Source organism: Marmota monax, unplaced genomic scaffold, assembly GCF_021218885.2.
Source record: "Marmota monax isolate L192 unplaced genomic scaffold, Marmota_monax_Labrador192_F-V1.1 WCK01_AAM20220418_F8-fsc00095, whole genome shotgun sequence".
Lineage (NCBI taxonomy): Eukaryota > Metazoa > Chordata > Mammalia > Rodentia > Sciuridae > Marmota > Marmota monax.
Window position 1 is genome coordinate 3,029,239 of NW_026695244.1, and position 25,728 is coordinate 3,054,966.

General features: G+C 38.4%; 1 protein-coding gene across 2 annotated transcripts in view; it reads left to right on the forward strand.

Moving 5' to 3' along the window:
- Positions 1-7,491, forward strand: part of Icos (inducible T cell costimulator) — a 29,007-nt gene extending 21,516 nt beyond the window's left edge. Inside the window, exons 4-5 of one of the 2 annotated variants that reach the window (XM_046463136.1) lie at positions 2,853-2,937; positions 4,728-7,491. In XM_046463136.1, the coding sequence (XP_046319092.1) occupies positions 2,853-2,937; positions 4,728-4,741 (99 nt within the window). In that variant the 3' untranslated portion in view covers positions 4,742-7,491. The remainder of the gene's footprint in view (positions 1-2,852; positions 2,938-4,727) is intronic. The other variant, XM_046463135.1, reaches the window with a different exon arrangement.
- The last annotated feature ends 18,237 nt before the right edge of the window (positions 7,492-25,728 follow it).

Genomic DNA, 25,728 nt, shown 5'->3' on the forward strand with positions numbered 1-25,728 from the left:
TTAGGCCATTAACATTTAAGGTTACAATTGAAATATGGTTTGTACTTCCAGTCATGTTTATTTATTTATTTATTTTAGTTTGGCTAGTTTTTACTTTTTGGTTATTTTCCTCCCCTTTTACTGAGATACCTCCCGCTGCTAGTTTTGGGCACTATTTTTCAATTCTTCTTCTTGTAGTATTTTGCTCAAAATGCTTTGCAGTGCTGGTTTTCTGGCTGCGAATTCTTTTAGCTTTTGTTTATTGTGAAATATTTTAATTTTATTGTCAAATCTGAAGCTTAATTTTGCTGGATACAGTATTCTTGGTTGGAATCCATTATTTTTCAGTGTTTGAAACACGTTGTTCCAGGATCTTCTCGCTTTCAAAGTCTGTGATGAAAAATCAGTCGTTAACCTAATTGGTTTACCCCTGAATGTAATCTGCCTCTTTTCTCTCGTAGCTTTTAATATTCTCTCCTTGTTCTGTATGTTGGATATCTTCATAATTATGTGTCTTGGAGTTGGTCTATTATGGTTTTGAATGTTTGGGGTCCTGTAGGCTTCCAGGATTTGGCAATGCATTCCATCTGTCATATCTGGGAAGTTTTCTAGGATTATTTCATTCAATAGGTTGTCCATTCCTTTGCCTTCTTCTATCCCGATGACTCTCAAATTTGTTTTTTTTATGAAATCCCATATCTCTTGAATGGATTGCTCATGAGATTTAAGCATCTTTTCTGTGTTGATTATATTCTTTTCAAGTTGATAAACTTTGTCTTCATTATCTGATGTTCTGACTTCTACTTGATCTAGTCTATTTGTAATATTCTCGTTTGAGTTTTTAATTTGGTTTATAGTTTCCTGCATTTCTAGGATTACTGTTTGATTTTTTTAAAAGATCTCTATCTCCTGGTAAAGCTCGTTCTTTGCCATTTGAATTTGTTTTTTTAATTCGTTTTCAAAATATACTTTCATTGCTTGGACTTGCTGTCTCATGTCTTCTCTAATATTCCTTTCCATCTGAGTTAGGTATGCCTTGAGTTCTTTCCCTATCCCTGTTTCTGATGCTTCTAGGTCCTCCTGTAGAATTAAGTTGTCCTGCATTGTTTGTACTCCTTTTTTCCCTTGTTTTTTCATGTTGTTCACGTTACTTTCCAGCTCTATTTGATTGATGTATTTCTGCTCTCTCCTATAGATTTGTTTGGTTTTGTATATCTCTGTTGTCTCTCCTTTGTGTTGGTAGACTATGCCTGCTAAAGTGGATTCCGCTGGGAAGGAATTCCGACTGCTGAGCTCCAGTGACGTCACCTCTCCCCTATGGCGGGCCCCAGGCTCCTTGCAGGGGTGTCCAAATGGGGGGGATTGGACTGGACTGTCTCTGGTTGGTTTCAGCTCCCGTTTGCCGGCGGGCGGGTGGTCTCCAGCCTCCCAGTCGCACGGGCAGTGGGCTGGCTGTCGCCGGCGGGCAGGCGATCTCTAGCCGCCCAGTCGAGAGGGCCTGGCCTCTAGTCCCCTGGTTTCTCCTGATAGTCCTGGCTTCTCCTGCTAGACCAGTCTTCCCCTGAGTGATGCCTCTCGGCAGTTCAAACTGTACTCTGGGCCTGCCGTTTGCTGGGTGTGGAGGGTGGCTATTGGGAACCCCGGCACTGTATTGTTTTGATTTTTCCCGCTTGCCCCTCCCCCAGCGCTGGCAAGACAGGTTTCGTTTTCGCCGCTGATGGGAGGGGGAGTTGGAGGTCAGGTGTCTCTAGCTTTCCCCGCGTCTTTATGCAGGCTCCTTCTGATAATCCTTCCCCGGGAAAGCCTAGGAGAGATTTTATGGGAATTCCCTGCTGTATGGGAGATGGGTTGAGTAACACACACCTGTTTTATTGTTGCAATCTGTCGGAGACTGGCGGTGGTTACGTCAGCTCTCCAAGATGGTGGCTGCTGGCTTCCTTGGTGGAGTTTCTGTTGTGGGGGATAGAACTGGACCGTTTCCTTCCCCGCCTGAAATCCCGAACTCAGCCCGGGGCTCAGTGAGGGCACAGCCGGCAGGATTCCACAGAATCTGTAGCAACGATTCTCTCTGCTTGCTGGTCGCTTCTCGGCGGCGCCCCGCCATCTGTAGCTGCGGGGCGGGCCGCACGGATCAGTCAGCCTGGATCTCCGGTCGCACAGTTGGCTGTGTTTGAGATTCAATTACCGGACCTCGGTGCTGGAAATCCTTCTTCTAGGTTTCGGTGCACCCCCATTTTGCTGTAAAGTCCTAACAAGATAGTTTTTTGTCGTTCTAACTCGTTATTCACCTGCGCAGTGACGCGGTACATGGGGTGTGATGCCCTCTATTTGCGGCCATCTTGAAGGGATCCAGACTCCTTGCTTTTAATGAAAAATGCTGAAAAGCTATTTGGAGAAATTAAAGATGGCAAAATAAACAAACAAACTAACTAACTAACAACAACAACAACAAACCCAAACCCATGAAGAATGTCTGTAGGACATCCTTTTTAGTCTTTTACATTGTAGGCTCTGAATCAAAGAACCTATGCTATTCTGCATATTGTGCATGTGTGTTAGAGCTCCAGGGCATACAGGGTGTGGTTGTTGGTCAGATGGTGTGCGTATCTGTGTCAGAACAGAATCTGAAATGGAGGAAAGAAGAAAGAAGAAGAGAAAGTGCCACAATCCAAGTTTACTGGGGAAGGAATAATAAAAGCAAAAATGAGGAAGAAAATTGGGCAGAAAACTCTTTGTATTAAAGCCTTTTTGTATTATTATGTTTAACCTACAGCCAGGAATTTTGTCACATACCTCTTCAACAAAGAATAGAAAATAGGCATGAAGATGACAAAGAGCAGATGATGAACCATGTTTCTGACTTTTTCTTTCAGAAGTATGGATCCAGTGTGCATGACCCGAATAGTGACTATATGTTCATGGCAGCCGTGAACGCAGCGAAGAAACCGAGACTTGCAGGTACAGCTCCACCTGGAGATTTGGGGAGAGAAGAGGGTTGTTTATATTAAGCCTGGAATTTTAATTTTTTTAAAGGAAAGGTAGATATCCCTAAGGCCTAATATTTTCTGTAAAAATGTGGGTTTTCACCTCAATGGAATTGATGCCCTCTGCAGAATATTATTTTCAATATATTAAACACAAGCTATATTTCTATTAAAAGTAAGTAACCAGATAAAAAGTCCACAAGCCACAACTTCATCGAAGCAATTTCCCAATTGTTATTTCAAAAAAACTGGAAGGACTCTAAATCTTCCTTGTTGAAAAATTTATTAAATCATGTGATGAATATTTGAGTGTGAGTTAAGTGACAGTACCTGAATATGGTGCTGTGGGGACTACACTGATGTTTGAAAATCTTGCACTGAGATTAGGAAGAGAGATCTGGACTGATGCTATAGGGGATGGGATTAGGAGAAAGTAATGAAGATATTGTTGTTTCTATGCAAAGAGAAGGCAAGTCTAGGAACCTTGGTTGGCCTCGGAAATGTTAGGTGGAAGTGACCTATTATTTTTTAAATATTTATTTTTTAGGTTTTTTTTTAGGTGGACACAATATCTTTATTTTATATTTATGTGGTGCTGAGGATCAAACCCAGTGCCCCATGCATGCTAGGTGAGCACTCCACCACTGAGCCACAACCCCAGCCCCAATTCTTTTGAGATTTAGAACTGGGTGCTGCCTAGTTTGAGTAACATCCAGAAAGTCTGGAGCTTCCATTGTGGAAAATTTGTATGTCTTACATCTTTGAGGCTGGAATGATGTGAAGTATGTAAGGAAAAAGAAGTCACTGCATTTTTGCTACACTTAGTGGTGAAGGGCTGTATTGAGGGCAGAGACATAATTTCTGTTGTCATGGAACTTTAGCAGTAAAGAGAGCTAAAAATGCACAGTCAGTCCATCTCCTCCTTTTTTTAGATAACAGAAATTGATGCCCACAGTGTTCAATAACTTGTTTGGTTCCCTAGGCAGTTAATACCATAGCTTTGATAGTTGCAAAGAGTTTTGTTTTATTATTTTGCAATTGAAAAAAAAATATCCCAATCATTGTATTCATAATAATGTGTTCTGTCTTCCTTTGGGTCCCTGACAGCAGACTCTGAGATGGGGACTTGGGTTGCCAGTAGTTTACTTGGGAGGTGATCCCAGGAAAAGCGGTGGTGTGGCAGATAAGGGAATGAGACAGCAAGGAAAAAAGGCAACGGGTGGTTGGAGATGCATTTCCAAGGTCTCAGCGATAGATCACAGAGGCCTGACTTCACCACTGTCTGCAAAATGTACAGAGGGCCCCCCAGAATTGTTCTTTTGAAGACGGCATGTGGGGCATTCATTCATCTACTCATTCAATCACCACTGGATTGGAGCTGCCTGCTAGGGCCATTTGCTCTCCCTCATCCCTGAGATGTGCCCAGTGCTTGGGATGAGCCTGTTCTCAATTCTTCAGAAAAAGCAGAGAAGCAGGAAGATGCACAGTGGGGCTATTGCATTGGAGCAGGGACATTCAGGAAGGTGGCCCCCTCCCTGCCAGCAGCAGCTAGAATGAAAAGTTAAGAGAATGTCTTATAGGCCTTGAGAGTGGGAAAAGTAAAACTTAAAAATGAGGAACTGGTGCTGGGTCTTGAAATATAGGGAAGAATTCAGATGGTGTGTGTCTATGTGTGTGGATTAGGGTATGAGAGGGAAAGGGGGAAACCTGTTGAAGGGAAATGGCATATACTTTTAAAGAATTTATGCTTAATTTTTGTTACAGATGTGACCCCATAATTTCTGCCACTCTCTGGTACCCAGGCATGAACCACGTTGACCAGTTCCCTGCAACTTGGAAGTACGAGATGCCTTCAATTCCTAGACCACAGAGAATCTGACGGGTTTTGTGACTTACATCTCCTGCTGATGTTTTGTTCAATCTGGACCAGTGACTCTATCAGTGGATAGCAATTTTAACAGACTGCCTCACTCTTGTTGGGTTCTCTCAAAACAAACACCCTCTTGCAACTAGCCTTATAGAAGGCCCTGCTCATGTGGGCTCAACAAACAGACCTCACTGTGATAGAGTCCCTGTCTCTCTGCTTCTGCTCCTAAAATGCACCAGCCAGTAAAACAAACACATCTACAAAAAAAAAAAAAAAAAAAAAATTAAAGATGCCAATGGTATTAATCTGCAAAGCTAATGGGCAGCCAAGGGCCAGCATCTGTCCTCATTTTTGTGAACAGACTACCTTTTCTTTCTGTAGGCATGAGCATTCCTTTTGAAACCAGACGGTAGAGGGAGATTGTTCACAACTGTAGCTGTTTTATTTCCGGGATGTCACCAATATATTAGTACCTACACAGTACTCTCCTTTAATTTCTGGACCTGAGTCGATCACTCTATCAAGAGTTAAGATGTCTTCTTTTCCCCTCAGTTTTCCTTTTAAAAATATGTCTACGTGCAAACTTGACAGCTTGCACCATTCTGAATAGGAGCTATGTTGACCTTTTTTTCCTCTTCTGCTTAATAAAATTGTATGTATACACACATATATACAATAATATATATTTATCTTGTAGGGAGAATATTGATAAATTATATCCTTTGCTTATATTCTCCTACAAGAAGATTTTTGCTCTAGAAAAACATCTTAGTTCCCCAAATTCATTTAAAATGGTTTACTTTGTTGATATTAGTGGTAGGAAACAGGCCCAGAATCAAAAGCAACTTCATTTTATTATCCTGTTTTCTACCATTATCTGTGTTTTCATGGTGCTATTAATCACAAGCTTGGCCATTTTTGTGGATCATATAAAAATTGCAAACAACAAACAAACCGTGTTTAATTGGCAAGTATTCTCCTGGGGAGGACTGAATTATCCACTTAGCCTGAAAGCTGCAGTTCCAGGAGGCTGCTGTCAAATTTCAGCCATGCTGCCTCTGGGCTTGACAGGTTAGAATGGTTCCCATGAGTCTAGAGCAGCCCTCTGGACCTGGGCGGAGTTCCAGGGTTGAGACTCCACTGAACCAGAGATGGCCAGCTGCTTTACCCCAGAGACTGAAGTCACCCTGGGAATCAGAATAGATCTCCTCCAGCTTGGTACCTCCAGAACCTGTAAAGAAGAACACATGGGTTAGGGGACAGCTCCTTCTACAACCATTCAGCCTGGAAACAGGCCCTGGGCTTTTAAGATAATCTTCTTTGATTTGGCTAAAAAGATTCTTAAATACCTGTAACATGGGATTATTCTTAGCTGGAATATTTTCTCCACTTTCTGCCCACATGCCTAAGGCTTCTGAAGCAGCCAGTGTGTATATAACAAACATTTTAACTTTATGGAAAATGAGGACATTTAGTAGTTTTAAATTTATTGTTCCCTGCTTCTGGTTTACTTTTAAAGTGAGACTTGATATGTCATTATGCATACTTATATTGTGTTAAGCATGTGTAATGCTGGATGTGTACAGTATAGTACTGAACTTATAATTTAAATCAAGTATAGTGTTCTCTGTTTTTAGCTGGCTTGGCCACCTGGCTGGTTTGCAGAGGTGTTCCCTGAACTGGTGGTCAGGGGTGAGGGTGGGGAGGACAGCCTTCATGGCTTTGTTTGGCTGTCCCAAGGTGTGCCTCAAAACATCCTCCTCCCAACATCGAACATTTCAAAATGAATTGTTAAAGGATGAAATTTCTGTGAAATAAAAACTGGTTTTAAGAAGAGCCATTTATTAAGTAGATCTTAGCAGTAGTAAGAATTAAAGAATAAACTTTAATACACAGCACCTGAAAATACCTCACAGTATTTTGCTGGGGCAGAGAAATGATGATTTTTGCTGGCGCTTGCAAATTTGACCTTGTTCTTGAATGACCTTGTGCAATGAGTGGGACAGCCACTTTTTTCATCTTCTTTCTAAAATTTGAAAGAATCCAAATTCACAAAATAGAAGTACAGTAAAAGGACTGCTCTTTTCCTGAGCAAGTTTTTGAATCTAATGTCTTATCATCTCTGAAAAGTACGTAGTTCCTGCAAAAAAGAACACTGTCCTCCAAGACTATGATGTAGTCATCAATATTGGAATTTTAACATTGATACATTGCTACCATCTCATTCCCAGATTGTATTTGAGATTTTCCCTTTGTCTTCATTATGTATTTTGTAGCCAAAGATCCTGCTCAGGATCTCCATCTGCGTTTAATAGCCATGTCTCTGTAGTGTCCTTCAGTCTGGACAGTTCCTCCATCTAGACTTTGTGGCCTTGGCTTTTATGAGGATTACAAGTAGTTATTTCATAGAATGTCCTTTGTTTGGGTCAGTCTGATGTTTCTTCCTGATCAAAATAAGGTAATTCACCTTTGTCAGAAAGAACATAGAAATGATATTGTGCTCTTTTAATTGTATTTCACAGGGCAGTTCACAATTTTTATTTGTTGCATGACTGTAAATGTTCATTTTAATTACTTGACTAAAGTGGTGTCTGTCAAACTTCTTCATTGTAAAGCAACTCTTTTCTCCTTTACAGTTAATAAATACTTTGTTGGAAAGTAGGTTGAACCTTTGTATATCTTCTGTTCTTCTTCAAAATTTCAAGTTATCCATGTGTTCATTTATATCTGCATGGTGTCATGGTCTCCTATGTTATTTGATGAGTAGAATTTTGCCCTTACCATTATTATGTTTTGATACTGAAATTGTCTTATCCTTAACCAGTGGGAGCCCAGTCAAACTGGGACTTGTGTCTTTATGCCATATCTCCATCATTCTTTTAGGATTTCCTTCCCTTTTTATAGAACAATATTTTCCATCCTCAGCTTAAATTCTCCCTGTCCCAACATTGGATCAGCTGTTTCTCCAGCAGCCCTGGTTTCTTTGAGTGGAAAACGATTTTAGAATCTAAGATTTAGGGATTAGTCATTGCTAATGGAATTTTCTTTCTCCAAGGCCAGTCAGAGCTGGGGATATGTATCTATCTAGATAGATACATAGATGGATAGATAAAGGTATAAATATAAATATAGATGGAAATATGTGTGTATATATGTGTGTGTCTACAAGTATATATGTGCAAATATATATATATATATATATATATATATATATATACACACACACACACACACACACACATTTCTGTGTAAGTATGAATCCTTCTATAAATCCATGATTTATACCCCTGACATTAATTCCAATAGAACACCATAGTGTCACCTAGACTAATCTCTTTTTTGTTAATTTGTACTTCTGACAGTGACAAACCTGAATTTTAGATTCCTGGTGAATTTATTTATGTGATTCATCCCTGATATGAAAGCTGGCTCTGACCCTCCCACCCACTCCACACAGTATAGCTATCTCCTCTCTCTGCTGAGGCTCTCCCTTTTCACTCCAGGCTGTCCAATCCTCTTTTGTCTCTTTGTTGGGCTCTGACTCTCCACAGTGGGCTTCCCTGCTCCATGAATGCCTTTTTCACCCTTTTTGGGCTCTCACACCCTTAATTGGGTCATTCTTCCATGAGGATACCCTCCTTACCCTGCCCTGCTGGAGCGCACGGTTCAGTCCCTGGCCCAGGGCACCCAGTCCTATGGCTTGTGCTTTATATCAGCCTGCAGAGCATTCATATGGTGTTAAGTGCCCATTGCCTACAGTGGGAACTGATCTTACCCTATTTATTACTAGCTGTTCCTCCTCTGACTCAGTTCCTAACTTTCCTCTTCTTCCTAACTTCCTTTCTTCCTCTGTCTCATGAACTACTTACCCTGGAATCCTTGTCTTACTATATTTGGAGGAACTCAAATGGAAACCCTCCTTTTGCTCCTTCAGGTTTAGGGGAAATAGTTTATAAACCTGGTGCTTCATCCTTTCTTCTTGATTCATTGACTCCTTGCACATTTTTGGAAACTATGGCATAGATAAAGGTATAAATATAAATATAGATGGAAATATGTGCATATATATATGTGTGTGTGTCTACAAGTATATATATATATATAAATATATTATCAAATATATTTGCATATATATGCAAATATATATATATATATATATATATATATATATATATATATATATATATATATATTATCTTTCTTTCCATTAACAATACTTTTCACTTAACCTTTTCAATTCCATCACTGAGTCACACCAAACTGTGATCTACTCTGTCGTCTCCCTCCTATATTCACTTCCCTGGGACATGGAGTCCTTGCAGGGTCTGACCTCTTGTTTAATGAGTAACTTACATCCTGATGAATAATGTTCCCTACATTATTTTTCATTAAGTTCACATGCTTCACAAGAGGAAACCAGCTTTTCCTTGGGTGATTCAAGTCCTCATCCCACATCAACCCACTCCATTTTTTTCCCCTTTTTTAAAGTGGGTAGATGAGATGTCCTCTGGTGTCACAGAAGACAGGCTGTTACTCAACCTACTTGTTAGTCAACCTTTGTTCTATGAAAAGCATAGCTGAGGAATTTGAAATTTTCCAAAAGGATGAATGCATCAGTATCAACATTTAATCTCCTCCTCCAGGGTCTGTGTTCTGAGTAAGGTGAGGAAGATGGTGAAAGCACTGTCTTCTGTCACAAAAAAGCAAAGCTATGCTTGCATGTCTCTCACTCCATGCCATGTTTTATTTCTCTCTCTACCTTGTTGATTAGTGCTTATGAATTCAGTGTATGAATCTTAAGTATTCGTCACCTTGCCATATGTTCTGTCCAAGGCACTGAGACAGTCTGTGATCAAATCTATAAATAACCTCTACTACCAGTCCTTGTGGACTCGACTTTCTCAGTCTTTCAAACTCTATCCATTCTTGTGTCATTTCAGGGACTCCGACCCATTCCTTCTCCCTTGGGTTCCTTAGCATAGTGCTCCTATGATTTTTCTTTTCTTTTTTTCATTTTTAAGAATGTAGAAGCTGTGGTCAGGCAGTTTCACTGGGCAATCAAGTCTCTGAGGGTAGAATTGGGAAAACCCTTCAACTAAACCACAGTTGTCTGCTCTTTTTTTCTCCTTATAAAAGGGCATCTGACTGTTGAGGAGGTTTAAAAATGAATTCTGGCTTCATATGGAAGAAGCTTTCTTCTTCAGTGGTAATAAATAGTATAAAAGCATCCAAGTACAGTTCTTTGACAAAAATCCTGAATCCTAAAATGTGACCTCTATTTGTTCTCTCTTTATTATTTTCTTTTGGGTTCCTGGTAATAATCCAAAGCAATTGCAGGTTGTGTCTAATGAATGTGGCATTCCTTTTGCATTATTATTTCAATAGTGAGGAGAAAATGCTTCTTTGAGGCAGCTCAAAATGTCACACAAATTCCTGCAAAATCCCCAGTAGAAAATCCAGGTGCCTTTAAGTCCATTCAGAATTACATTCAAGAAGTAACATTTTGTCAGAAATAAATTTTAATTGAAGACTTTATTTTTTCATGTGTTTTTTTTTTAACATGCCAAAGCAAGGATGGGTGTCATCCTGAAAGCACAGCAAAACACTTCATTACAAGCCAGGAGTGGTGGCAGTGCACACCTGTAATCCCAGTGACTTGGGTAGGTGAGGCAGGAGAACTGCAAGTTCAAGGACAGCATTTACAATTTAGTGAGATCCTGACTCAAAATACAAAATAACATGGGATGAGATGCAGCTCATTGGTAAAGCACTTGCCTAACATGTCTGGGTTCTATTCCCCAGTACCACAAAAAGCAAAAGGCTTTGTTACGATAAAAAGAAACTCTTTTTTGTTATTATCAATACCCCTTCCATACTTGGAGGCAGTGCTTGAAAAGCACCCCCTTCTTAGTTTTTTTTTCTAACACCTTTCCTTAGCAGTCTGCAGACCTCTTTCCATTCCTCCCACATTTTCCTATTAGAAACAGCTAATAAATTAGTGTGATCTTTCCCTTGCTATTCATATCATTCCTATATTGGTTTCCTATGACTACTATAAAAAATGACTGTGAACTTGGTGATTTGTGTTGCTTAAAAAACACACACATTTTCTCAGCAGCTCGGGAGGCTGAAACAAGAAGATTGTGAGTTCAAAGTCACCCTCAGCAAAAGTGAGGCACTAAGCAACTCAGTGAGACCCTGCCTCTAAATAAAATACAAAATACGGCTGGGGATGTGGTTCAGTGGCTGAGTGCCCCTGAGTTCAATCCTTGATATTCAAAGGAAACAAAACAAAACACACACATTATTCTCTTACAGTTCTGGAGTCCAGAATTCTAAATTGAGTTTCACCAAGCTGAAGCTAAGGTGTTGGCAGAGCCAGTTCTTCTTGAGGCTCCATTTTCTTCCTTTCTTACCTTCTGGTGGCTACCAAGTCTGTGACAAGTCATTCAAGTCTCCACTTCCTTAGACACATTGCTTTCTCTCCTTCTGTAGTGAAATCTCTGTCTTCCTCTTGGAACAGCATTTGGGATTACATGTAGGGCTTACTGTCTAGTCCTAAAGTGTCTCTCCATTTCACAATTTTTAGCAAATCACATCTGCAAAGTCTCTTTTGACATAGAAGTTAAAATCCACAGGTTCCAGAGATTAGGAGCTGGTTATATTTTGAGGGCCCTTTTCATCCTACCCAGTTCCCTAACCATTAGGCTTTCTCTTAATATGCCCCCCAGACTCCCTTCCACACACATGCTCCTGAATACATGTGATCATTCTGTCAGAACATCCTGGGAAGTACTGCCCTTCTCACCCTGTGTTTGATTTATAACAAATGGCATTGCCTACCACATTATACCTGGAGTTCCAAAAGAAAGCCACCTGGGAACTGGAGCTTTGGAGGGGATGAGGAATTCCTGTGAGTCCTCCCTTCCACTACCAAGAATGGTTTCTGTACTTCCTTCTCTCAGTCTCTTGTTCTGAAACTTTACATCCTTCCTTGGGAAAGACCTTGTTATTATCTTCTTTACAATCTTTTCCTGTCCAGTGCACCATGTTTTGAGTCCTAATCCTACAGGCATGAGCAGAGCTTTAGACTTCAGTCCACTGGGTGGCTGAAGCTCACTGCTCCTCATTGTGCAGATGCTGGAACAGAAGGAGGGCAGGGAGTATGGGCTTTAGAGCAATGGGTGACACTGAATTTGACTCCTTCAATTCCAGTTGCTTTTTCATTACTTTTACCAAAAGGAGTTACAGACTCAGTGATTTATCTGCTAGTTAATAAAGAAAACAAGAACCTGAAGAATAACTGTACTGGAGAGTCAATACAGTCTGAACCCATGTTAAGAAAAGACTCAATTGCCTCACTTAGTCAGGAGCCTGTCTGACCTTTGGTGTCACTGGGTCCCCATCACTTTGAAGTAAGTTTTTTTTTTTCCTTGCTTAATCTGGCAGAGCTTGCCAAAATCCTAAGAGAAGTCAACATTGGCTTTTAATGCTTGCTTGCTTTATTAATGTGGGAAGTAGACTAGGCTTAATTAAATTATTTTGGGTCAGGGTTTCCTATCTAATGGAAATCAGGGTGGGTGTCTTCTATTTTTACTACCCCATGGTATATATTAAATGCTATGGTGTCTGAATTTATTTCCTTGCAATAGTCAAGAAAAATAGATATTTCTGGGAAGCACTCTTAACAGAAAGAAATCCAAGTGAATGAACACAAGAAATATGGGAACCACTGACTGCTTTCCAGTTGGAGCTTGGATCCAGTCTAACTCTTCCTAAACAAGGCTTTGAGAGCAAATCCTTTTGATATGTGAGGATCAAAGAAATGATTTAAAATAATCAGTCTGCCTCTCTACTCTTTTCCTCCCTACCTAATCCTACTCTTTTATCATAATGAACAATTATGTTGAATTCTGGATTTCAAGCAAAGTGCTACAGAAATCTAACCATCCAGATTTTTTTTTTTACTGTCTAGAATAATCAGGTTACATGAGAGAAAGCAAGGTCTGAGACATTGAATCTGATCAATCAAGGAAAAGCATTTATAAAACTCAGCCAAAGTAGTCCTAACTACTGTCTCCTCGAGAATCCCCAGCCCAACTTCATAAATGGCTCAAAGATGAGAAATGATTTCCTTCTCTGTGGTTGCTTTCCTAGTAAGAATCAGAAATGGGCTAGAAAATATCATATACCTCTTTCTCTACTAGCTTTTTTTTTTTTTTTTACCTAATCCAAATCTACAAGACCTTATATCCTCCCTAAACATCCATTCTCCTCCTTATCTCCCACCTTCCTCTAGCTGCAAGGAGAGACTGTGAGGAAGATAAAGAAAGGAAACGGGGAAAGATTCTAGAGAACCAACTGTGGGAGAAGAAACTTCTTGTTCTTCACTAAAACTTGCCCCCGCCCCTCAGCCTCCCTGTTCTACCCGGCCAATATGCTTCAACTCTGCACTCTGCCTTGATGTATGAGACACTGATGGAAACTCCTTCCTCCTTCCTCAACCAAGTTTTTTTTTTTTTTTTTTTTTGCCACACATGAGAAGCCGTGACTAATAACTTTTTATTTTAAATGAAAGTGTGTGTGGGAATGAACCTATCTTTTCACTTTAGACTAAATCCTTCAAGTTATCATAGGTCCACTACTCCTTGTATTTGAGAATTTTGAAATTATCATAACTCCAGCAAGAGCTATAATAATTATGCAATTATCACAACCCTTAGCCTAGGGTTTCTTCTGGTAAGTGTGGAGTGAAAGAAATGCTTTCTATCAGTCACTAAAGCTTCAGAACCTTAATTCGTCCTTATCAGAACTACTTTATTCTCACAGCACAACTCCAGCAGGTATAATTTACTTACTGAACCACCAAAAGTAATGTGGCCCATCTTCATGCTCTGGGCCCACCACGGGTTTGAATTAGCTCCTGGACCAGGTGGAAATGCACTAACAGTTTGCTCATAAATAATTACTTCTGTTTTACTATTTCCTGATAGCTGTTCTTTATGCCTACTTGCTTATCATGTACCTGGTGATGAAATATTCTGGGTCATTCTGGGTAACTGAAAAATAACGGTGAAGATAAATGTTGTATATATGGGGACAAATAGGGAAGAAGACAGAACCCATCAGTGAAGTTTGGGGATCACTCCAGCTTTGAGGCAAGAGAGACATAAAATAAAAATAGACCCAAATCTAGAACAATCAAGAGTGTACATAGTCAACAAGTGACATGGATGTTCAAGTAGGAAGAAATTAAATGTGTCATCTAGGCTAATTTAACATCTTAGTCAATGTCAGAATTGTTTCTAAAGTAATGTTGAAAGAGTCATTTAACTTTTGCTTGAGCATAGTAACAGAGAGCTCACTGTCATATGAGGTCACATTCCACTATAAAAACTCTAAATATTGGTAAGCTCATGTTGAACTGAGGTTTGTTTCTGTGTAAGATCACTTTTAGATTCCAATTCTCATTGTAGAGTAACACAAAACAAACCTTCCTCCATAGGTAAGCTCCATGTATACTTCTTCCATACTCCTTCCTTCCATTGCCTTGTTTATTCAAGGAAAAAGTTAAGTCTCCTTAATAGTGCATGCAAAGCATTCCAATAGGTACTATAGGGAATAAAAAAATGTAGCTCTTGATTAGTGCCTTCAAGGTGCTACAGCTTAGTAGAGATAAAATACACAATATAGAACATAGTAAGGACCCAGGCTAGGAGCAAATTATGTATTGAATAGTTGGCAGGCTGGGAGATACAAGAGAGGTAGGGATCCAAATTAATAAGTCATGTGAATTGAGCCGTAAAGAATGAGTAGGACTTTGCAGGAGGAAATATGGCAGTATCAGTGTATATGTATGTTAATGGGATATTCCAGGTGGAGGAGGTTAGGAGGAAACAATTACCCCACTTTCTATATGATTTTATGTGTAGAAAACTTGATTACAGTAACATTCCTAGCCTTTGACCCACATATTATTTATTCTTCTTTCACTGAAGTGATAGGCGATAGGCATTTTTGAGCAAAATAATATATGAAGATTGAAGCCCATGGATGAGAAGTTCCAAATTTTGTTTTAGTAAACATGGATCATGACAAATCCTCAGTTCTGACTGAGCAATTAACTGAAGTAAGTATAAATTATGAAAAAAATGCCACACATTAGACTGAATATAATGGATTTTATTCTTTGAAAACTATTATTAAGAAAATGAAAATTCAAGTCACATACTCGTAGAAAATATTTGTAATTCATGTGTCTGACAATGGACTTGTAACCAGAATATATAAGCAATTCTTATAACTCAATAATAACAAGAAAAACACTAATTAAAATAAGAAGATTTAACAGGCACTTCACTAAAAATATATAAATATATAGCCAATAAGCAAGGAAAAAGGAGTTTAGCATTACTATTTATCAGGGCAACACAAATTAAAATCACAATATAGTACTACTCAATCACTAGTATAGGTGTAGATTAAGATTAAGGTGTAGCCACTTGTAGAACAACTGAAACTTTCACACATTGCTAATGAGAATGCAAAATGACAATGCCATTTTGGAAAACAGTTTGGCCAATAATTATGAAGTTAAACATAGTTTTAGCCTATAACCTAGTAATTTCACTCCTAAGACTTTCCAAAAGAAATGAAAATGTTTATGCAAAAACTTGTGTGCAAATTTTCTTGATAGCATTATTCATAATAATTAAAAACTGAAAACAACCCAAATTTCCCACCAACTGGTGAATGAATAAAATAATTATGAAAAAATCTATACAATGGAATACTACTCAGCAATACAAATGAACAAACAACTAATTTTATGAAATTACATAAATGTATATCAAAAACATCTGGCTCAATGAAAGAAACCAGACATGAAAGATAATATGCAATGTAATTACATTTATATGATATCCTAGTAAATGCAAAACTATAGTGTCAGAAAGCACATCAATGATTTCCTAGAGCCAGGAGTAGAGGGAAGATCCTGAGAAACCTTGATGAAATTACAGAAATATGCTGTATCTTAATTTCAATGGTGGCTACATTATTGCATACATTTGCCAAAACTCATCAAGCTGAATGCTGAAAATTTGTGAATGTATTGCATATAAATTAAACTTCAATGATGCTGTTAAAAAAAGAGGAACTCTATTCCTTCCTCTATCCCAATAACTCTTAAATTCAGTCGTTTTATGCTATTCCATATTCTGGAATATTCTTCTCATGGTTTCTTACCGTTTTCACTGTGTTACCTACATTCTTTTCAAGATTATATATTTTGTCTTCATTGTTTGAGATCCTGTCTTCAGAGTGGTCTAATCTGTTGGTGATACTTTCAATTGAACTTTTAATTTAGTTTATTGTTCTTTTTTTCATTTCAAGGATTTCTGTTTTTTTTTTTTTAGAACCTCTGTCTCCCCATTAAAGTAATTTCTTGCTTCTTGTATTTGTTTATGTGGCTCTTTGTTAAAATGATCTTTTTGCTGCCTGTATTTGCTCTCATATCATCCTTTACTTTGTAGAACATTTTAATCATGTACATTCTGAATTCCTTCTCTGTCATATCTTCTGTTCTGCTGTGCTGGCCATGGATTCTAATAATGTAGTATCTTGATATGTTTGGGGTACTTTCTTTCCTTGTCTTTTCATATTGCTTGTGTTTCTTCCCTGCTAGCACTGTAGATCCAAGGAATTATCATTTTTATCCTATAGGCTTACAGAGCCCCTGTAGGGATCCAATCCCTCTCCTTTGAGGTGAAGGACAATTATCAGATCCCAATATAAACAGTATACACCCTAAAAAAATGTTTGCTATTAAGACATTTACAGTTTGGTCAGAATACAGAAATGGTGAGTTCAATTATTATGTATAATATACTCAGTAGGTTTGTAAAAGGGTTTACAGTTTCTAATGGTGGACAAAGAACTGGGGGTGAGGAGTAGGATGATATGCTGAAGAGGTAGGAGGTGAGTATATAGAGTTGTTATATCGTAGAACGTGTGAAAGAGAAATCTAAAGAGGAAGATTAGTAATAGGAGAAGGGAGAGGAAGTAATTTGGGGTAGACAAGTAAGTGGGAAGACAGTAGAGTACATAAAACAAACACACATTTATATTAAGAAAAACAAAAGATGTTAAAATAGTAGAAATTGGTAGAATAAAAGAAAAAAGAATATATAACATAGCTGTAATATACTATTTAGATGTCCCAGTCCTCAGAATCCTAATTTATTCAGGTAAATGGATGGAGTTGGAGAACATAATGCTAAGTGAAGTTATCCAATACCCTCAAAACAAATGCCAAAGGTTTTCTCTAATATAAGGAGGTTGATTCATAGTAGAGTTGGGAGGGGGAGCATGGGAAGATTAGATGAACTCTAGATAGGACAAAGGGGAGGGAGGGGAAGGGAGGTGGCAAGGGAGTAAAAAAGATGGTGGAATGAGATGGACATCATTACCCTAAGTGCATGTATGAAGACACGAATGGTGTGAATATACTTTGTACATAATCAGAGAAAAATTGTGCTCTATATGTGTAATATGAATTACAATGCATTCTGCTGTCATATACAACAAATCAGTATAAAAAATTAAAAAGAGGAAATGATTATTCTTATTGGAAAGAGATTATTTCTCACATGTTTTGTTGAGAAATAAGTCACTGAAATTATTGCAAACTCAAAGGCTAAGAAGTCTATTAAAATGTGTCCTCCTCTGACATTCTGCCTCTAGGACTATGATGTTCTTAAGAAATTCAGAAGGAGCTGAAGTGGTTTGGAAAATATGCCTTGGTCTTCCTTTTTGAAATGGAACAAATGGATTAATGAAGACTATGGAGGGAGACTATCTAATTCAGCAGGAGGAGGCAAGATATTTCCTCCAGGGAAATGCTGACATCCTGGAGGATGATGACATGGAAGAGGGAAAGACTTATAAAAAAAGAAAAGCAGACAGATCTGGGTCCCATTGTTCCTAAATGGGACACTGGGCAGGGGGAGCCATTTTATTTGTTAATAGATCAAAATAGAATAGTGAATCATCAATAGATCATTTGAAGCAGTATGGTTTTAATGGAGTGAGCAGGTATCAAATACCTAGGATTGTAAAATTATGATGAAATTAAGATGCCATCATGCCAGACCCTGGCAAGATGAGGTCTATTAAAGGAGAGCTAGGTAGGAAAGCTATAAATTTAATTGGGACCTTGGTTATATATTGGTTTGATAAATGAATGTCTCCAGAAGTTGGGATTATCCAAGTCAGGTAGGTGGAGCATGAGCAGTGAGTCTTGGGCAGCCTGACAACCTGCTGATTTTGCTTTTCTCTCTGGTATCATTTAAAACAATCAAGTCAAAACCTCCATGCTAAAAAGCTAAGAGAAAGTAAAAGAAAAGAAAACGCTCAGCTACTAACATCATGGTAGCCCTATTTTGATAAATAAGGAAGTATCCACTTAAACATTGGGATTCATTTTTGGAATCACAATTAAGCTATGGTAACAGAAGAAGCAGAATAGGGGAAAAACATGAGCCCCTGAAATATATCATTGCATAAAAATATGAACAGATGAAAAGCTACTTAAATTTGAAGGTGCTTTTCAGCGAGTGCTTTCAGGAGACAGGGCAGAGAAATCAGCTTTCTCTAGATTTCTAGAAGAAAGATGTTCTAAGTCTTTATAGGAGCTTCAGTTCAGTGATCTGCTGAGTTGAAATTCCAGCAGAAGAAAATGTAGGGAGTAGAAAAATATATATTCTAGGAAACAGGATTCATAGGCCCATGGAATTTTGCTTCATGAGATAAGGGATAACAGACATGGTGTCATAGAACTGAAAATACATGCGAAAAAGAAAGCATGGAAATTAGGGTCTTAATAGAAAACCACATTCAGGATGATACCAGGGAAACAACCAAATTGGAAGGGGAAATGGAAATAAGACCTGTGACTTGTGCAGAAATCAATGTAAATTTCTAAACTTTCCTAGAAGCCTAACATATATTCAATACCTCTTTGTGAGAACAGAGAATATGCCCTGAATTTTCCCTCAGATGTAACAATATTTTATGAAAATATTCTCACAGTTGGATTTAAGTTTATGGTCACAAACTTTAAATTTTTATCATCAGCTGACTGGCATCTTGGCAAGACTAAAATTGAGATTTTTTCCTCTTTGTTTACCCTTCTTTCCGCAGTACCCCTGGCTCATTGCTACTGTCTTTGGCCACATTCATGTAGGTGTAGACTAACCATTGTGTTCATTTGACAGTTTTGCCTTAGATGACCTCTCTAGGACCTGGAGTTTGTCTTGATCTCTAAGTGTATGTGCATAGTGCTGCTGCTGTAGTGATCCTGGTATGTCTTTGGATTCTTTTAATGTGGGGAACAAAAGAAATTATGCTTCTTTCAATGACAAAAATCTCAGTCAGGGGCTGGGGTTGTGGCTCAGTGGTAGAGCGCTTGCTTAACATGTGCAAGGCGCTGATCCTCAGCACCACATAATAATAAATAAATAAAATAAAGATACAGTGTCTGACTACAACTAAAAAAAACCAAAAAACCTAGGCAGCAGTAATTGAAGGAATCCAAGCTATTGAATAGTTGAGCCTAAGTCCTTTAGCTGAGCCTATGTGGAATAATAATGTAGGAAGGAAAAATTAAGGATATTAATTCTTTTGCATGTTAAATTATTTGGACTTTAACTTGAAGGAGAATTTAATCTCTGGACTTCAGTTTCTTCTGGGAATTTCACAATGCGAGGGAGTTTATATGCAAATTTCGGGCATGTTTATGTTGTTGGAAATTTATTAGTGGAATACATTACTGTTGCCATTTAATCACACTGAATAACCTCTTGTGAGTTATATTGGACAGTATAGTTTGGGCTGGGAAATAGAAGGCGGATCATATTCCCAGGTTTGAAAACAGCACAGATTTGGAGTTAATCTAATTAGCGTACAGTCTGGGAGCAATTTCATGCTTCAAGTTGGTAGTCACAGGAGGAAGCCAAAGCAGTGGGTGGATTGAGGAAGCACCTTGAAGGTGAGAATAAGACTGTCTCAATGAACAGCTGATCTGTCTTGCAGAGGCTAGTCACACTCTGGTTAATAAACTTTATAGTTAATTCTAAAGGATATGAGAAAAACTGATGAAAAGTGCTTGGGAAGTTGCACCCACCATCCCTGTCAATCTGTCAACTCTCTCTCTCTCTCTCTCTCTCTCTCTCTCTCTCTCTCTCTCTCTCTCTAATGTGAGGGTCCTTAACTAACATCTTGTCATTCACCCATCTTTTTTACTTTACCCCTACCGACTAGTAGGAGATAACCATTGGTTCATGTTGATCTATTTGAGGGAGCTGATCTAAGCATTAGGATGTTAATCTCTATTACTTTCTCTATCAATGTGAGGTCAAGGTTGTTAATAGTGCTTTATTTTGCAGATCCAAGTTATTCCCTTGAACCAGGTCTAACTAGGGCATGAATGGGCAATAGTTCAGTAGAGAGGATCAATATAGTCTTTTAATAAACCTAAGATTTTGATCTCCATTTTAAAGTCTCTCATTGAGAGATTATTTCACTATCGGTTTTTTTTTTATCTCAGATACGGAATTAGAATTTCTTTTTCATTCTCTCAAATTAGAGGAGTCAGTGCAAAAAATCACATAGATAGGGAAATGTAGGGTTTACCAGAAATTAGTGACTTGAATGTGCATGAAACTGGTGGAAAATGAGTCTGGAAATGTAACCTGGGGTCAAACAATGGGAAGAGCTCTAGATTTAATTTTTTTTTAACCAAATGATAGGGGCATTGGAGGTATTTTAGCAGGTCAGAAGCATTTCCTGACTTGAGTTTTTCAAAGAATAGCCTGGTAGCAGTATGTTAATAGACTGAAGGCAGGTAAGAAGAGATGGTCACGTTGAGGCAATGTTGGGGGAAAAAGCAGAAAAGAATTACAATTTATAAAGGTTTAACTAATAAAATTTGACATTAACTCTGTATTGAGGATGAAGGAAAGAGGGCTGTCCAAATAATAAAACTATTAAAACAAGGGTTGGCAAACTTTCTCTACAAAGGGCTACATGTGTATTTAAGGGCTTATGAATGATACATTCTCCATGGCAGCTATTTGTCTCCATAATTGTAGCATGAAATTACCAATAGACAATATGGAAATGAACGAATGATGCTATGTTCCAATGATACTTTATTTACTAAAATGTCTGGCTGACAGGTTGTAGTATTTTGCCCTATGGTTTAGAGGGTTCTAGTACCAGTGCTGGGTACTAAACTCTCCTCTTTGAATTCTAAATTCACACCTTGTTCCTGCTCTGGGACATGGAGGCTGGAACGCTGCAAATCACAGTTCTAAACTCCATTTCCATTCTGCCAGCTCTTCCCTGTGAGTTCTGGGTTTGCTCACTCCTGTTGTGTTTACAGTTCCTGGTGAGGTCATTGGAACAATGGTTTTGATCATGGCAGCTACAGTTGGTTATGATTTCCAATAGTTCTCACTAGAATGCATTTTTTATTTGTTTAAATTCAAACTAATTCCTTTAGTCATTAATGAAAATAGCTTACACTATTACTAAATACCTCTAGGACAGGCCAACCAATCCTCTCATAATATCCTATTTTATTCTTGAAGACAACTGGCAAGCCTCTTCTTTACCTTAAGGTCAAATAGACTCATTTTTTTTCCCTTTATATGAGTTCCAAAAGATAATTTCAATTTCTCTTTTTTAAGTGCATTATTGGGAAGTCAGGGGTGGGGCATTAACTAAATCAATCTCAACCCACAAAAGATCCTTAACTCAAACTAGCAGCCTTTTGAGTCTTTAGATGTTTGAAGTCTAGGCTTATTTGAAGTCATTTGGGTTTTTCCCTCCTTTTATTATCTTTTTCACCAAGAGCAAAGGCTGGTGTCTAAAAGTACTGAGTATGACATTGTCAAGCATCCCACCCAACTCAAGCTTTTCCTGCTGTGCTCTAAAAGGCACCTTGAACTGCTGCTGACTATCGGGGCCATTTAGGAGCCATTTTTACTCACAGCACAGCAAAGGTAGGACACAATGCTCAGCGCAGATAATGAGACTCTGTTCTGATGTCTATAATCTAGAAACTCTTCCACCCCCGCAAAGAACAAAATAGAAGCTCTTGCTAAGCACTTTTTTCCATAGTATAATTTGCTTTTCTGAAGAAATGGTACTTAGTGTTGCTGTAGATCAAATTAACATATGAATCTTAAAAAAAAGACAAACCTGAATTTTAAAATGACATGTTCTTAAAAAATAAAAAAAAAAGATTAGGACAGGTTTTTTAATTACATGCTTGAAAGAAAGTTTACAATGTAGCTATAAAATTTTTCCCTAATAATTTGCCTAAAATTAGTACATTTTCTGTTCTCATAATTATCATGAGGTTTTTGACTTTTGCACTTCGGATTTCTTCATTTTCCCACATCTATTCATTTTTCCATAGTTGTCCCTAGCGCTGAGCCTTCCAGTTTCTTTATCCTACCCTCTTCATGTTCTCCAGCCTCTCTGTACTCAGGGAGAGGGGACAGGGGGTGTGCTGTAGGAGATTCGGGGTTGTTGAAGACCAGGGGTTGTTGAATACCAGGCCTCTTCATCTCATCCCAATCATACCCAATCCCATTTAGTTGAAATCTTTACATGTAATTTTTCTTACATCTCAAAGCAGATTACCTTTTGTCTGTGCAGTTATCTTTACACAGTCATTTCACGACTAGTCAAATATACTTGAGGTCTCAGTTTCCTCTGTAGGGGAGAAAAGATTTCTTTTCTCACCCATTGGTATGTTCACAGCTGAGGCCCTTATTAGCAAAAGACAAATTAATGAGAGGAAAATGTTCAAATTTATTTAGCGTGTTTTACCTGATGTGGGAGTCTTTAGAAATGAAGAGCCAAAGAAAGGGGGATAATTTAAAAATAAATAAGGTGGAAATGTGGCTCAGTATTTAAGTGCCCCTGGGTTCAATCCCTGGTACTCCTCCCTGCAAAGAAGAAGAAGGAGAAGGAGAAGGAAAAGGAGAAGAAAATTAAATAAATAAATAGAAAGGGGTAAATGCATTTTTATGCTCAGGTTTGATGAAGAGTGGGCACTAGTGGGCAAGCACAATTGGACAAAGAGGGCGGGTCCTATGAGTAATAAACTGGGCCTGTTCATATTCTTATCTGTGTCCCTATGTCTTTGGAGATAATGATGCTTCTTTCCTCCAGGTATAGAGAGGGCACCTCTCCAATGAGAGTCTTGTGACCCGCTTCAGAGGAAAAGAGAAATTCAGAGAATGGCCTTCCTGCATCTGCTGTTTTCTCAAGTGCTGACAATGCTACCCCTGTTTTGGGGTAGCATGACTTGAACCCCATCACCTCATTAAAAAAAATGATTTCTGAAGTCTCTTCTATCTCTACAACTTAAAAAAGTCTTTAGTCCAATTCCTAGGATTTTAATTTCAGCATTTAAAAAAAATCTTTACTGGATGATAAATCATCTGTTCATTTTTCTCAGGTGGGTAAGAAGACAATATTCTGTATGCCAAAGCACATGTCTTTTTTTCTTTTTGTATGATTGTGTACTTTTTAAAGCCTGAGAGTCAACCATTCACAATTTGCTTCCTCAATATTTGAGAAAGTCCTTAAGTCCCCCATATGCACTGTGGAAATCACTGATATCTTAAGATACTATTTTCATTTTTTACCCTTTGATAACTTATAAAAGGGATAATCTGTTTAGATTTTACTTCAGTTTGGGAATTCCCACTTTCCCATTATTACATCATGTTTTTTGTATCTCCCCCATTGAAATATCAATTGATGGGGAAGAAGGGGATTGCCCCTGTGAGAGTGAAGAGGAAGAAAAGACTTTATAAATACGCCAAGCAATTTTTATTTGTGGCATTCTTACATGGAGAATATGTCCAACTATTCGATGTATTTCCAACAATTTATCTATTTTCCCCACAGAGGATGACCATATCTGTAAGTAATTGGGTATTTTTCAGAATTTCTTTCTATCACTTCACACATTATACATGAATTATTCGGTATAGGGAGTGGGGCATAAAGATGACTACACTTATCTGTTCATGTGCTCATTCATTCAATAACCACTTCTTCAGTGTTTAACAGATGCCAGACACCATTTGAGAAACTGGAGATACAGAAATAATGAAGATAAATTTCTTATCTGCAAGGCTCACTGCCTAGGGTAGGAGTAAGACATATAAGCCCCCAAAGGCCCCAGAGGCTTAGGTGAGTGACTATAAATAGCTTTAAAAGCACTTTGTGACTGGACACTACCCCTGGCTGCATCCTACTTTTCTATCATTTGCCAATTTGATTTTTTTTTTACTTTTCTATATAGTGTATATCTCTGAATATGGCATTATATCCTCTTTTTTGTCATAGTGTGTTATAAATACAGGCAATTAATAAAAATTATTCATAGAAGATGATTTTTGAGATGGGCATTGAAGGATGAATGGGTATTCCAATGGCAAGAAGGAGAAAAAGGGCAAAGGATACACATGTGACAAAGTACAGGGAGACAAGAGGTCTTGGTGTGTTTAGATAATGGCAAGCAGGTTTTTTTTGTGGGGGTATAGAGCATCTAGAAAGGAGTGGAGAGGAACTTCTGGAAGAAAAGAACTTCCAGTCCTACTAAGGAGATTGGATACTATCCTATAGACAATGGAGAAACTTTGGTGGTTTTTCAAGTGGAGAGGTAAGACATTTTGGCTGTTTAATGGCAGAGTGAATAGATGAGTTATTTGGAGAGGAAAATAACTAGGAGGCAACTAAAGTGAGCACCTGAATTAAGGGAATGATTGGTGATAGTGTATAAATGAAGTAACTGATTGAACAATATTGAGGAGACAGAGTGACGTGACTTCAAGAATGTTTGGATATAGGCAGTGTGAAAAGGACAGAGGCAGGTTCCATGTGAAGGGATGGTGGACCTTGTCCTCATTTCTGCAGACATCAGGGTGCATGGATCTTGGAAGTAACTCAGATTCTTTTGAGGGCAAAAAGGCACCAGAGCATAGAAATGAGTTAGTAATTGTTTGTTTTCCCTCATAGTTTGCAATATGCCATGTGTCTCCATTCCCTAGTTGGATACCCTGTGAACGATGTCCCAAGGCAATGCATGATTAAATGTCACATACACGTTCCAAACAGGGAGTGTTATGCATGGACAGACCATAACAGGTGTGACACAAAGAATTCTGGGCTCACAGTAACTAAAGGTGTGAATTTTCACAACCACACACAGCCTTTGGACTTCAGTTTCTCATCTTTAAAGTTTGTCTCAGGTGAGAATTACTCTAGGTGACATTTAATTTTTTTTTTTCAGATCTATCAATTTATGAGTAAATACTCATCTCTCTTCCCCAAGCTAGTTTCTCCTTCTGACTAGACTGCTATTTCCTGGAAGGCAGGGACTATTGTGCTCATCTGTGGATCTCCATGGCTTGGTACACGGTTTTGGGTAGCGAGTGTATGTTGAATGAATGACTGGATGACTTTCATATTTCAGTATTGATACTGTACCCATTCTTTCTACCTCCTGGTATTAAAGTAAAGTATTGTGGGCCCTCTTCTTACAAACACCCTCCCTCCACCTTGCCCTTACCTGTTAGATCAGAACACATCTTTTCCCTTCAATTATCTTTCAGATCTGGCTCCCTTTTTTGACCTCCAGAGAATTAACCAAGTTCTGTACGTCACCTTATATTGAGCCTATTGCAATGATATATTCTTTCTGTTGTAGTCTCTTTCTCCTAAACTCATCCCATATAGTGCTACCATATTAAACTTTCAAAATGTTGTAGTTTAAAACCTGGTGTCTACCTACAGTATACATTTCTGCTC